Raw genomic sequence first — 16070 nt, forward strand, 5'->3', positions numbered from 1 at the left:
CTGTGAATATTAAACTGTAAAATACTATTTAAATATTACTCCTGCAAAATCTACATCTCTGTGGGTGACGGGCGCAGATGCGCGGGAGCTCGCTGTTTTGTAGTCTCTGCCGTGTGTCACTATATGAAGACACGGACGCATAAACCGTCACTTCATGAGAATTTACCATTTCATTTGAGAAAAATGTCATATCATAAACACAGACACTCAAAGATCTTTATGGCAACCCATCAAAATAAATGTTCGGTTTAACGTGAGTAAATTGACAATATATTAAGCTACTGTTGAGGCCTACAGTAGATTAAGCTACTGTATGTCTCTATGTACTAATAATAATATGTCTCTATTAATATTAATAATTATGCTTAGACGGTTGCTTGTTTTTTGCTTGTTTTGTTGTAAAGAGATTATCTGATTAATATATCATTTTTTTATATTCCTAGACTTATTTGTTGCAGTTTTTTTATACAGTTATATTGTAAAACTAAAATACCTTTTTTGTTTGCGGTGTTAGATTTTTGGCTGCATTTCAAGTTCTTTTTCGCTTAAGAAAATAAATAATAGTACTGTCAAATTCATGTTAGATTATAAAAATATATAAAGATACACACCCAGGTATCGGATCAGTGTTCGGTATCGGCCGATACCTTGAGCCCAGGTATTGGAATCGGTATCAGGAAAAGAAAAAGGAACTTCTCTACTTTTGAGTCACCAGTAAAGATAATTATCTTACTGCCTTAAAATGCTGAACAATATACATTTTAATCCTGACTTAGTCATAAATCAATATTTTTAAAATGGTGTTTGTTTTCTTCATATAGGACAAATAATGCAGATGGCAAATTAATACCAATGCTGAAAGATACTCCTCCACACTGAAAGGCTTCAAAAAATTGCAACCACAATGAAATTATTATTTTTTTATTTCATACAAATGTAAAGTTTTTATAAATAAGGATTGTTGTGATGGGGAGATAAACCATAACGTAGTATTTCTATCTACTTCCTCTATTCTTCACTTTTCTTCAGTGTCTCTAAATGGAAGCTCTTGTTTCAGAGTGATAAATACCTCAGCTAAGTGCCAAAACAGACTAAAAGCAGTGCTGCTAGACAACAAAGTGCCTCTTTTGAGAAAGAGATGTGACAGCAGAAATCCGAAAGAAATTATTCTGCAGCTTAACCCTGTTTTATACAGCTAAGTTATTGATGACTGAACTCGTTTTTCAAGCCTTAGTTGCAGGAAGAAAACAATTAGCCACACAGCATAATGCCAATAGTTGCGTGACTTAGCAGACACAGTGTGAATGCTGATAGCCTGCTATGTGAAAAACAAGGATGCATGTAATCTGTCTAAATCAGACCATCAGCGTTCCAGAGAGGTTGCGGTCCTCAGGGGGGCATTGTTGAAATTGAGAGGACATACTGATTGAACAGGATCCAGAGGAAATTAATCAGGGAAATGTTAATTCTGTTGTAAGACTGAACATACGCTAGCACAGTGGAGGAAAACCATGTATACATACAGAGCACAAATACCAGTTATGACGACACGCATGTGCTCCTAATTTGAAAATTTCAAGAGCACATTAAAAACTTCAGGGCCACAATGAAAATGATCAAGACATTTACAAAAAATACATTTATATTTCACACACACACACACACACACACAATCTAAAAATATTTTATATTATTGAATTATATTATTTCCACAAACAAATAAATTGTATAACAAAAAAAAATAAAAAAACAACAAAAAAACACTGTGCACTCAGTTATCTTGCTGTAAGTCTGTGCACACATTTATTTTACATACAGTTCACATGATTATGACTATAACATACAATATACTACAGACCAACTGAATATAGTTCCGCTAAAGTTTGTGAGGTTTGTGGACCTAATTATTTATCAGATATTCATAGACTTGCATAAATGATATATGTATTTTATTAGACAGAACTGTTAAACAAAGACTTTAATCTAATGAAGTCTGAGACATTAACTGGCCAAACAGAAAAACCTATCAGCTGATATATCGGCCTTGGCTTTGTCAACCACTAGATTTTATTGTAGTAACTACAGTATAAGATGCAACAAGAATATTTTGTGAAAACTGTATCATCATATATTGGCTATAAAGTAAAGAAAGAATTAAGGAGGAAAGGATAGAATGTAAGGAAGGATACCATGGTATGCAATACATGATTATTGTAATCATTAAGAAGAATATCACCGTAACATGAGATCACATTCTGATATTATCAGTGTACCATGGAACTCTAACAAGATTTATAAAGTTTGATAAGATGTTTTCATTATGTTTGTTGATTAAATTAATTGACCAGAGTTTACCAGAATATTAATTAATTTCTTCAATTTCAAACATCATGTTTTTATTTTCCCCGGGAAGGCCATAAAGCTTCTCTCTTGTTGACAACATCTGGTTAACAGTCAGCTGAAAGCACTTTAAACATTTTAATTAAGAAAAAACACTGATAAAAAGTGAAATAAAAATTAAAATAATACATAGTCCCACTTTTTTCAGCACATGTTGAGCAGCTGTGCAGTGCCGCTCACACAGATCGGACTTCCCTTCCGTAGCGCTTTTGCCAGCATTCACACAGTGATTTAGGAATGTGTGTGTTTGCATGCATGTGAGGGGTGAAAAGGAGATGCACTGTAGCTACTGCCACGCCTACACTCAAAACTGATGGCTCTGTCTCAACGTTTCAGCCAGGAAGAGAGCAGGATAGATTACAAAAGCCCCTCTTACTCACACATTAACCAGACACACAATTTTCACACATTTCACACATCTCTGTCCTCTGAACGCATCCGCCTCCAACACCAACGCAGAGAACTCTACAATCTGTGTAGAAGCACACACATTTTAAGTTCTTTAACACCTTTCAGAGGCTGATTCACTCTAAAGAGAGTTTATATGCTGTATATCCCACTGCATGAAAAGAGAAATTTCCAGGATAAATCTGAAATGGGAAATTTCAGTGAAACTTAAGGTGTACGACCCAGATTTCTGGATACAGGACATTTCTGATTGCACACACTAGACGTGTTCATGTTCAGAGATTTCCAGCAGCCTACACAAGCCATCATAAAAACTAAACCATGGTTTTATAATATAAAAAATTGTTTGACTGCTAACGGCATTTTCACTACAAACTTGATACCATGAAAAACTATGGTTAGTGTACCATGGTTAATTTATTAATAAATTTTTTTTTGTATTATTATTTTTAATTTTTTAAAATTGGTTAATATCATAATTAAGGGAGCAAATGCCGTCCTGTTTTTTGGTGATGTTTATCAGTTAAAAATTAATCATCCAGTTATTTTAAATTAAAGGCACAATATGTAATTTTTCTGCTTTAAAAATAGCAGAAATCACTATATCTATGTTATATATATTTTTTAGTTGTGTACTTACATTATCCCGACAGTTTCCACAAACTTTCAAATCCGGAGAAAATTATAGTTTAATTAGAAAACACTGCACGTTTCTTTATTTCCGTTTCGTCACCCGTCTATGGCGTCATATAAACTTTGACCCCTCTAGTTTATCTAACTTCCTGCGGAACCACCAAATACAAAGGTGAACAGAAGCAAAGATGAGTCGAAGAAGAAAAAGTAGTAGCTAGCCTTGATCGAGACTATTATATTTTATATTTATATTGTTTATATTCGTATTTATACCTCAATTAATAATTTAGTTATGGATCATGATTATGCTTTGCCTGCACGTTCTGTGAAGTGCAAACGTACGGGTGAAATAAATGACCCAATAAGGTTTTGGGACAAGATAAGAAACAAGACACGGGTAAATATTAGAGTTGCATTTTCAAGATAGAGTTTCGTGACAAGCAGAAAATACAGAGAGATGCCGAACTCAATTGCATTCTGATAAACAGGTATGCATCCATTCAGCTAACTGTATCTATCCGTATATTTTGTGAATCGATGATGTCTTGTGTAAAACGCAGACGGACTAGCTCTCATGTATAGTATAATGTAAATCTACATTTGTTCTATATCTAGCTGGATAAAGTAGCTTCAAATGCAGTTCACTATCTTGTTTGATATCATAGTATAAACGTAATTATAATTATCAACGAAAGGCGACCGTGTTTTTTTTAACATATATTACTACTAGCTAGATGGAATATTGATTTGATAGGGGTCTCATAATTCATAAATCTCTCCGTTCGAAAAGACGTGACTGTCAAAATACTAAGTTAGAATGAGTGAGGAATGATAGTGTTCCAATGAACAACAATTCCCATGTGCCTACGCTCTTTCCCGATGTCATCAAAGTACGTCTTATGTTATTATTTTGATTTAGAGACCCCTGGTGGCCAAAAATTCCATACTGTACGTTTAATCTGAACTGAACAAATCTAAAAATCTCTTTTGATCAGAATCGCAAAATTTGAGTGAGATTAATAAAATAAAACCCACACTATTCGCAGTAGTGCTGCATCTAGGGGTTTGTTGTAGTTTGGTAATAGATGTAATGAACAGTAATATATCACGCAAAATATCACGACATTCCAGGCCTCGCATTCAAATTCATAAAATCATTTAAATTACTTTTTTTTTTTTTTTCAGGACATAACATTGAAATCCATTCAGTGTTGTATTATTTCTCTCAAACTGTATTTCTATTAAATAAGCTATTAACCAAAGCTTAATATTAAGTGTTGTAATGGATGTATTTGAGTGGGTTCATGTTGTAAAATTAGTCTAGATATCTTGATTAACTGCTAACTTAGTTAGCAACTGCTACGTAACTTTAGATTTTTAAAAGTTATCTTTATTACTATTAATGTTATTATGCTATTAATATTAATGTTAGTTTAGCTATTGTGCTTTAGTTGATGCCATATTCCCCATTGACAAATCTGCAGACACATTCTGGTGATCTGATTTCAGAGTCTACAAACAGTGCAGCTGACTTCTTATTCACTGGAGACAGCAGTGGAGGAGAAATGGTGTGTCTTAATTTGTTAATATATCATAATATTCAAAGCGCAGCATAAATTACAATTTTGTTCATGTCAGTGTTCAAAGTTTTAATTTTTAGAAATCTACAATGTATTTTGTTTTATTATGATGTGATTTAATGTATATGTTTTAATGTATATATATATGTTGCCATTCTTCTGGAAAACTGCTGGTCTTTAAAGAACTGTCATCAATCAGGTACTTGAACACCATTTTTGAATACCATTCTATTACTAAATTTATCTTTTATTCAGTTACCAAATCACTTTGACTAGCTTTGTTTACTTTTTTTTTTTTTTTTTTTTTTTTTTTTTTTAAAGAAGTTTATTTTAACAAAGTTTAGGAGAAACATTTTCAGATAATCCAACCAATTGCATCAGAAGAAGTCTATTTATCGCCACTTTTCTCACCTCCATTCCCAGACGACAGCAGGCCAAATATGCTTACTCTGTCAATATATATATACATATGTGACCTTATAATCCAGCTAACAAAATAACCGCCTGTTTTTTTTGTTTTGTTTTTCATAACATTTGTATTATCATGTTTTGTTTCATCATTCTAACTTGTGCTTAAACAATGAAAACTGTACAGTGTATCTATAGAAAGTGTGTTTTATTATATAAACCGATATTATCTTTAAACAAAACAAGAAAAATTTACTTATCCTGTTCAAAATGTACACCCCCATCTCTTAATGCATTGTGTTTCCTTCTTGAGCATCAGTGACCAATGTTTTCACCTTTTATAATAGTTGTGTATGAGTCCTTCATTTTTCCTCACAGTAAAAAGTTAGATCTCAAAAACATTAGTCATTGTCAGACATGGGCCAAATATGCAGAAGATGCAGGAAAACAAAAACATTTGCAGGACTTGGATGATTTTTCTGAAGAACAGCAGGCAGTTGAACTGCTCTGGACTATTCTATTGGATAATAGAATAAATGAAATGTTTGCAGTCTTGCATTTGATGAAAAATAAAAATTTAATTTAGTTGATGCCTTGTTGTGTTTGTTAGCTTTGTTGACAGTTTTTATAAGTGCATATGACATTTTTGTATAGAAGGCCTGTAGCATTTAAATCATTAAGTGTACAGTAATTTATAGGCATTTACATTCCATTTACTGTACGGAGATTTAACTGCCTGGATTTTGAGGAGACTATTGTCATGCATGGGGATGTACGTGGATTTACCGTTGAGTGAGAAAACATTTCCGTCCATGTCTGGGAGTTTAGTTTAGTTAGTGAGCGGACTGAAAAACTGCCGCACACTAAACAGTCCGTTTCTGACACTGTCCAGAAATCAGAAACGCCAGAACACATAGACAGAAACTGCTGGGAAGTACCATTTACAGGATTATACGCTGACGTGAACAGTCCGGAAATGCTCCTTTTCATGCAGTTTTCTTAAATCTGTCCTTACACTGGGCTTCAACACAAACAGAAACAATCTATGTTTTGACTAGGGATATGCCAGTATCAAATTTTCCTGTTTCGATTAATTGCTCATGCTTTTATCATGGTAAACAACGGTATTATTACGGTATTGAAAAAAGTGCTCATAATACAGTATAACAGGTTAAAAAACGTTTTTTTTTTCTTATTACAAAATTACTGAACATTTAAATACAATAAAGCAATACAGAAAAATATGTAAAGTTAAAAGTTTTGCATAGATTAAAGTGCAAAAGAACTATAAAGACCCATAGATATCACTTTACAATAAGATCTCATTAGTTAACCATTAACATTCACAATGAGCAATAGCTACATTTGCTGCAGAAGTTATTCATCTTAGTTAAAAAAATTTAAGTTTTAGTTCATGTTAGCTCATTAAATAACACAGTTGCAACTTTAGATTTTAACAGTGTGTTATTAAATATCGAATACCTAGGATGAATGAATGTTCAGAAGAATATTTCATTGGCAGTTTATGTTAACTAATGAATTAGCTAATGTTAAAAATGAAGCTGTAATGTAAAATGTAAATTGGCGATAAAAAAAAAAAAATCAAAACACTTTCAAACAATATCTATGGTATGTTGTAGTCCAGATTAAAATAACCTATTAAGTCTTAATACTTAGGTATTTTGCACTGTGATGAACATCATAGCAAATACACAAATCTGATTAGCTATTTACAATTATTGAAATATGCTTTAGAAATTAGGTCAGCTGGTTTATTTGTAGGGTTTCAAGGGTAAGGACTGCATTTTCTGCAGTTTAGCGCCATCTGTTGTCAGAGAGTGAATGGCTCTCTCAGTGTTCCCCCACGTGCTTCTCATCAGAGTGCATGTGTCTTTCAAGCAGCATACAGTGGTGTTGTGCATTTTGAACAGTTGATGGGAATAGTATTCTTAAAATTTATTCCAAATTTTGAATAATTTGTAATATATAATTATTCATGGTATTTAGAAGATCCCACGATAACAATATTGTGCATATTAATTGCCGTGATATATCACATTACCGAATACCAGCACAAGTCTAGTTTTGACAGTTCAACTCATGATTTTACAGGAAGTTGTACAGATCACTTTCTATCATAGAAAACAGACACTTTTAAAATCCATTCAGTCTTGGGTGTCCAGTCGTTCTGGCTTGAACATATGTTCACATGGAGGACTCACCATGTTCTTGAGGAGGGCAGAGAGCTCTTTAGTCAGAGTGGAGAATTTAACGAAGGCCGTGCCCAGATCTGGATTATCCCGACTAATGAAGTTACCACCAAACTTATCCAAAGCCTGGGCGTACGTCTCCTCATTTTGAATATGATCTGATGAAAAATTAACACAATTCAAACAGATGAATGTCATGCATTTGAAGAGTATACATCCTTGTTCAAGACTCAATGGTAGTGTGTTGTCTAGTTCCTGGAAGACTACATGAAATAAATAACTCGCTACGAAAATTTCCCTGGTATTCATGTACATCATTCATCAGTGAAAATAATTTTGTACTCAAGAAATGTTTGCTTTTATCAAATTGCAAACTCAAACTTTCTGCTATATAACCATGATCAAGCTTTTTTTTTTTTTTTCTCACACAATGGGGGTCATACTATTAATTTTTTTTTGATTAATCAGAAGAATAATCCATTTATGTATTCATAAATCCAATTGTGCTATACAAATCTAAATGAATAAATCTGAATATACACTACCATTAACACGTTTGTGGTCAGGAGGATTTTTGCTTTTGCTTTGTTTTATAATAAAGTATCATATGCTCACCAAGGCAGCATTTATTTGAATAAATGAGAATAAATTAAAATAACTGTTTTCTATTATAACATATTTTAAAATGTAATTTATTCCTGTGATGAACAGCTAAATTTTCAGCAGCCATTACCCCAGTCTTCAGCATCACATGATCCTTCAGAATCATACTGCTATGTCGATTTGATGCTCAAGAATCATATTTTATTATCAGTGTTAAAAAAAAAAAAGTTGTGCTGCTTGATATTTTTGTGGAAACTGGTAATTTTTTATAGGATTCATTGATGAATAAAAATTTAATAGTAACAGCATTAATTAAAAAATAAAATAATAATAATAATAATAATAAACCTAACTAAAAAAACTAACACTGTAAGAACAGATATACACACATAGGGGGAGTTATTTATTTTTTTACAATCAATAACTGTGCGTATTTAGCCAATTAAGAGGAAAATAAATTCCAACATACAGTTTCATATGTTTCCATATAATAAAAATGTATCCTGCTTAATTTCATGGAAAAAACACACACACACACCTGAGAACAGAATGCATCTATACAGTGTGCAAAAGTGAATAGGCACTGTAGGTGGGTGTTTGTGGGGGTGAATGAAGCTGGTGTGGCATCAGCCAGAAACATGTTAATGCTAACTGTAATCTAGCCATTTGTTTTAACATTAACACTAAACATACAGCACACCACCTTACACATGACACTGCCTGAAAAATATAAGTGATTGGGAATTTAGTAAGTGTGTTTAATTGTTTTACAGCCCTAACAAAACCAGCATTTGTGTGTGTGTGGTTGTGTACATACCCTGGCCGGAGTTATAAATGGCTTTCACTGACTTCTTGACCTTCTGCAATGAGGTTCTGTCTTGATCCAAAGCCTGTAGACACACAGATCAGAGATGAAACACTGAAGATGTACAATCACGATATGTGGCATAACAGGAACATTTGATACTACAAACTATGTAGGCAAATAGATAAAGCCACATATAAACCACTAACAAATTATGTTCATACTGTACAATGCACAAAATAAGGCTATACTGAATCCTTATCAATTACCAATTTTTTTAAACACTTAAAATTTTCGACACTAGTGTAAAGCTAGTTTTATGCACATTTCATAATGCTATGCTATCGCTCAGCACTGCCACAAGGGGCACTACATCAGGCATTAAATGTTGTCAAACACATCTACAGCCAGCTATCTCAAAAACAACACATGCTGTTTAATAGAACTGGCATTTGAAAGTAATCCTTTGAGCTGCAGTAATTGCATGAAGACATGGTCTAACAAGAGGGCAAAGTGAAGTGAGTGAGTGAAGTGACATACAGCCAAGTATGACCAATACTCAGAATTCATGCTCTGCATTTAACCCATCCAAAGTGTGCACACACACAGCAGTGAACACACACACACACGGAGCACTGGGCAGCATCCCTTTATGCTACGGCGCCCGGGGAGCAGTTGGGGATTCGGTGCTTTGCTTAAGGACACCTCAGTCATTGTATTGCCGGCCCGAGACTCGAACCCACAACCCTAACCTCTTTAACCATTGGGCCATGACTTCCCCAATACACTGGCCAAGCATTTTCATTTGTGCATTTATTATTATTTTTATTTATTTGCTCCTCAACAGACAGTGAACACAAATCAAACCAGAAAATTATGCAAAATCACTAACTAATCAGGAGAAAAGTTGTGTTGCACTAATTAAAGCACAAGGCATTAATGGTTACATATCTGAATTTTGGTTTTATGCAACCTTTATGCAACATTCTCTATCTCTCTCTCTCTCACACACACACACACAAACAGACAGACACACAGTCATCCTCTACACAAGAATACATGGTGAGTTTCCAGCACAGATGATTCATGATATTAGAAGCTGTTATCAGTCAGTGAACAGTGTGCCATGGGAGGATTGCATTTCTTGCGTTGTTCCTTCTTTAAACTGCAATAACAGGAACATTTAACCCCTCACTCTCATCTGAAAGCTCTCAAAGTTTGTTTGTCATCATCAACATGCTACATACATGCTACGCATGTAGATTAATCCACTTAAGAAAAATTAAGACTTGGTATTGATCCAGGATTACATATGCTTGCATATGAATTAATATTCTCCCATCTAATCTGCAATTTATACAGGGAATCTTCTAAATATGTTACAATACAAAAATTATGAAATTCAACAGAGCCCAAATAGCTATTAAACTATGCACTTCAATAGCTATTTCAGTATTAGTTACAAAAAATGTATATTTTAAATCTGTCAAATCAACCAAATTTCAAAAAAAAAAAGAAAATGATAAATGAGTCCATACAAATACACTGAAAACGTAAAATTATACATGTGCAAATGACTAAAACAGACTTTTGAATTCATGTTTAAAAGAGACATCTGGTTTACTGCAGTACTTATGATATACCACATCCATCATCTATTCTGTCTATACTGTATATATATAAGCATTCACGTGTTTTTGTGTGTGTGTGTGTGTGTGTGTGTGTGTGTGTTTTTCTAGTAGTCCTATGTAATATCTTTTAGTAAACATTAAAAAAAAAAGATTATTGTTAACTACACTTTTTTTTTTTTTAAACATTCCAGCTGACATTCCATCCAGCTTACGTGTTCATACTTCATAAAAAGCAATTTTCTGCCGTTTGCTTAAAAAATTCATGTTTTTAAACTCACAGTGTTTAATTTAGGCACTGCTGTCATGTAGAATAAAAGCATATTTAATTATTAAATGACAAATTCAATCCATTGTATGAAAACCATTACAAAAACAATTATTCCCTGAATAAATGTGACAGTGGACCACAAAACTATTCTTATGTCGCTGTAGCAATAGCCAAAAAAACATTATATGGGTAAAAATAATCGTTTATGCCAAAAATAATTAGGATACTAAGTAAAGATCATGTTCCATGAAGTTATTTTGTAAATTTCCTACCATAAATATATCACAACTTAATTTTTGTTTAGTAATACGCATTGTTATTTTTCTTACAGTAGTAGTTGTCCTAGTTGCCAGTATTTTATTGTAAATTCAGCTGTGCCATCAAAGGAATAAATTGCATTTCAATATATATTAAAATGGAAATCATATTAAACTTAACACAATTTTACAATAGTACCATATTTCCTGTATTTTTGATCAAATATATGCAGCCTTGGTGAGCATAAGCAAGAACTTTTGTTCAAAAACATAACCCAAACTTTTAAATGGTAGTGTATAATACAAAACATTTGTATTTTAAATTAATTTTATTAAAATAAGTTGTTGCAGACTCAATAACAGATGACAGATTTAGTTAATTTAAATGTAATAAATTATTAAAACATTGATATCTGGTTCAATCTTTTGAAAGACAGTCAAAAATTAAAAACAAAAACTATACTTTATTAATATATCACACAAAGCATAATGATAATGATAACCTAGTTTGACTGAGTGAGGACACGTAATTTATTCAACAACAGCTTGATTAAAGCTAAAATCCAATTCATCCAATTATGATCCTGAATGGAAATTGGGCTATTAAATTAGTGACAGATGTTTATTGAGCGTAAAGTACAGTATACCCATCTCACAGTGGCTGCAATTAAAACAATGCTGATGTCAAGCCTCTGTAGCTGAGAGACCAAAAACACAACGCACAACTGCACTGTGCAGGCCTGATCTTCACCTTTCTGAGAAACAAGGCCTGCTATTTTTATTCTTTTCCAGTGGTGCATTAGTGTTTCCCTAGCAACACGGTAGTAGATGACAGGAAGAGATGCTTTGGTGTGTGTGCACTTTTGTGAATCAGTTTATGGTTAACTTTAAAGTGAATTAATCTACACAAACTTCAAAATACCAGAGAATAGGTTGTTTGTACATTTCACAGAGTTATTTATTAGTGTTTTCAAAGTGATGGCAAAGGTAATCTATATGTAGGAATAGGCATAAACAATTAAACATGTAGTATCAACCAACACACATACAGTGGGGATCGAAAGTTTGGGTACCCTTTGCAGAATCTGTGAAAATATGAGTGATTTTCAAAAAATAAGATTGATCATACTAAATGGATGTTATTTTTTATTTAGTACTGTCCTGAGTAAGATATTGTACATAAAAGAAATTAACATTTAGTCCACAAGACAAAAAAAAAATGCTGAAATTATTAAAATAACCCTACTCAAAAGTTTGGGAACCCTTGGTTCTTAGTACTGTGTTCTGTTACCTGATGATCCTCGACTGTCTTTCTGTTTTGTGATGGTTGTGCATGAGTCCCTTGTTTGTTCTGAACAGTTAAACTGAGCAGCGTTCTTCAGAAAAATATTTAAGGTCCTGCAGATTCTTCAGTTTTCCAGCATCTTTGCATATTTGAACCCTTTCCAGCAGTGACTGTATGATTTTGAGATGCATCTTTTCAGACTGAGGACATTTGAGGGACTCAAACACAACTATTTAAAAAGATTCAAACGTTCACTGATGCTCCAGAAGGAAACAAGATGCATTAAGAGCTGGGGGGTGAAAACTTTTGAACACAATGAAGATGGCCAAATTTGTCTTATTTTGTTGAAATATAATTGTTTTCCATTTAGTTCTGCCCTTCGTAAGCAACAGAAGATACTTGTATGTTTCCCGGTACACAAATTAAGTACAATTTACCTTGATCTTCAAATTCCAAAAAGTTTTCACCCCCCAGCTCTTAATGCATCTTGTTTCCTTCTGGAGCATCAGTGAATGTTTGAATCTTTTTAAATAGTTGTGTTTGAGTCCCTCAATTGTCCTCAGTCTGAAAAGATGCATCTCAAAATCATACAGTCACTGCTGGAAAGGGTTCAAATATGTAAAGATGCTGGAAAACTGAAGAATCTGCAGGACCTTAAATATTTTTCTGAAGAACGCTGCTCAGTTTAATTGTTCAGAACAAACAAGGGACTCATGCACAACCATCACAAAACAGAAAGACAGTCGAGGAACATCAGGTAACAGAACACAGTACTAAGAACCAAGGGTTCCCAAACTTTTGAGTAGGGTTATTTTAATAATTTCAGCAATTTTTTTGTCTTGTGGACTAAATGTTAATATCTTTTATGTACAATATCTTACTCAGGACAGTACTAAATAAAAAATAACATCCATTTAGTATGATCTCTCTTATTTTTTGAAAATTACTCATATTTTCACAGATTCTGCAAGGGGTGCCCAAACTTTCGATCCCCACTGTATATCCAAATTAAAGATGCAGATTGCCAAATTCAATATCTAGCATCCTTTTCCGCAGTAAACTTGATAGATTGATAAATGTTTAATATAATGTTTATGCATTATGCAAATATTTAGTGATGTACAGATATTTAGCAACTTAATTTTTTTCGGTCAAACAATTTTTGGTTTCAATCAATATAGTCTTGGAGGGCCACTATGAATGTGCTAGGGCTTTGCCATAAATCACACGTGATATTTAATGCGCATATTGTCAGTAAAGCCGGTTCTGTAATCTTCACTAAATCTCTATCGCCTGCACGCTTTCAAATGGAGCAGCATGAACTACACAGAGCCATTGTTCACTGACAAGCTGCGCAAAACCACAATCATATTTTGTGCATGTTTTGCCCAGTTTGTCAGTGAACAATGGCTCGGTGTAGTTAATGCTGCTCCATGTGAAAGCGTGCAGGTGATGGAGATTTATACTCAAACTCAAGCATTTAATTTACCTCAGACGCATCATCGCCCACAGCTTGTTAGTTCACTATAAATTAAGTCTAAAGAAGAGCATTTCATGAAGTATTAGACTATATACTCATTATATTTTACTTTACCTTTTAGTGATGTCTTAATTATTTAAATGTTTAAAGTGGTCATATGACGTTCTTAAAAAAAAAAAAAAAAAAAAAAAAAAACCTTATTCTGTGTATTTGGTGTAATGCAGTGTGTTTATGTGGTTTAAGGTTAAAAAAAAAAAAAAAAAAAAAAACATTATTTTCCACAATGTACATTGGCTGATTGACCCACTATCCAGTGAATTGTGACTGGCCAAATGCCTCAGGTGTCTGACAGAAATGTTAAGCCCCTTACCATACTGCCATGACAGTACAACAAGACAAAAACATTAAAACCCATTATAAACTATGCATTTGTTGCATCCAGTGGGGACATAATTACTGATTATAATGACTCATACTTTCTTTTTACAGGTTGCATTGCATATCGTGCTGTGTAAACATAAAACGATGTCTGCATTTGTGATCGGAGAAACGACAAACCACAAGTGCTACTCTACACTGCTCAAAACTCACGTTTGAATCATCAGTGACAAATACTTTACATATGAAAACGTAATTACAGAGTACAGATTGTGAGTCAGAAGCGCCAGACTCTCTTTGCAAAGTTGGAATTGCCCAACTTTATTGAAACAGACACCGGCATTGTAGGCTACTCTCATAGAAAACAGTCCTTGTCCTCCACAAAATGAAATGCACACATCTGAATATTTGGGTCGGACTGTTCTGGAACAGTGTTGTAAATACAACTTAACCACTTTCTAGTTGTGTCCTCTTTTGGAAGGCCAAACAAAGATGTTTCGCTTTCAAAACGAAACACACAGTTTCTTCACAACTGGCACAGACGGCAACAGTGAGAATAAAAGTTACGGCTTCATTCTTTGTTTGAACATTTGGTCAGCGTTATGCAAATCTTCCAACATCGTGACGCAGACATGTGTGGGCGTGTTAGAATGAGCCATTTCAGGAGTGCTTGACTCTTATATTTTATAAAGAATATCTCTTTGGATTTGAGACTATAGTCATTGCAACTTTACAGATCTTCTTTATGCACCAAGAGCTTGTAACACTCCAAAGAGAAATGGGAAAATTTTAATTGCATCATATGACCCCATTAAAAAAATCTGAGAGGCACTATGAAAATGAATATATTTTAACTTTTTTTTTTTTTGCATTATTTTGAAGTTAATTTAAAAACTACATTACAACTACATTAAGGGAAACCTGCACAGTGGCTGTAGAAACACATTAAGACTTGTTTTTAAATAGTTTTATTCACTTATGAATGCTTCAGTTCAATGGATGGTTCAGATAAATGGATTTGTGATAGTTGTTGAATGGCTATCCTATTCCAATGAGACTGCAACATCAGCAAGGAGGCGACTGGTATTGATTTGGGTTGGAATATTGGGAAGTGAGATATTTTATATTTATATTTTAGGATGTCAAAATAACTTCTGCAAGATATGTTCATAACCGACCATGTTCTGTTGTGGTATAAAATGAAGAATAGTGTTCTCGGAAATGAAAGCATTTTCATGCAGGATAACACATTATCCCATGGTGCTAAACAGTTTGAAAATTTGTTTCTACAGCCACTGTGCAGGTTTTTGTTTGTGAGGTTTGGTTAGCAGTGACTGAAACGCAGCCTTATTAATGATCTTGAGACTCCAGTAGCTTCAAACACCTGTCTGCTGCTGAAAAATGGCTTTTTTACAGCTGGCATTACAATACAGTTCATTTGTTTGACAGAAAGTATCCTTAATAACTCTAATGTGCTCTAAGTCATTCACAAATCTTTTGACAGTTCAATATTCTCTATTTGCTTTTTGCTAAATATTGTTTGTTTTGATTCCTTTTGCAAGACATTGCATTGTTTTATACTTTTCATCTTCAGAAAGATCTTTCTTCCTCACCATATTTCATGAGAACTGTGACTTACTTTAACTGAAATGTGAAAAACACAAACAAAAAAATACTCTTTATTGTACCAAAATCCTATTGATATGTCACTTGCATAATAATTT

The 16070-nt window shown here is 33.5% G+C and overlaps 1 protein-coding gene across 5 annotated transcripts in view; it reads right to left on the reverse strand.

Annotated features, from left to right (window-relative positions):
- LOC113066039 (arf-GAP with SH3 domain, ANK repeat and PH domain-containing protein 1-like) overlaps positions 1–16070 on the reverse strand; it is a 107323-nt gene that overhangs the window by 36001 nt on the left and 55252 nt on the right. For all 5 annotated transcript variants that reach the window (XM_026237619.1, XM_026237618.1, XM_026237622.1 and 2 more), the window contains exons 2-3: positions 9060–9132; positions 7652–7797 (exon numbers count right to left, since the gene is read on the reverse strand). In XM_026237619.1, coding sequence (XP_026093404.1) covers positions 7652–7797; positions 9060–9132 — 219 coding nt within the window. The remainder of the gene's footprint in view (positions 1–7651; positions 7798–9059; positions 9133–16070) is intronic.

Source organism: Carassius auratus, chromosome 49 (assembly GCF_003368295.1).
Source record: "Carassius auratus strain Wakin chromosome 49, ASM336829v1, whole genome shotgun sequence".
NCBI classification, from domain to species: domain Eukaryota; kingdom Metazoa; phylum Chordata; class Actinopteri; order Cypriniformes; family Cyprinidae; genus Carassius; species Carassius auratus.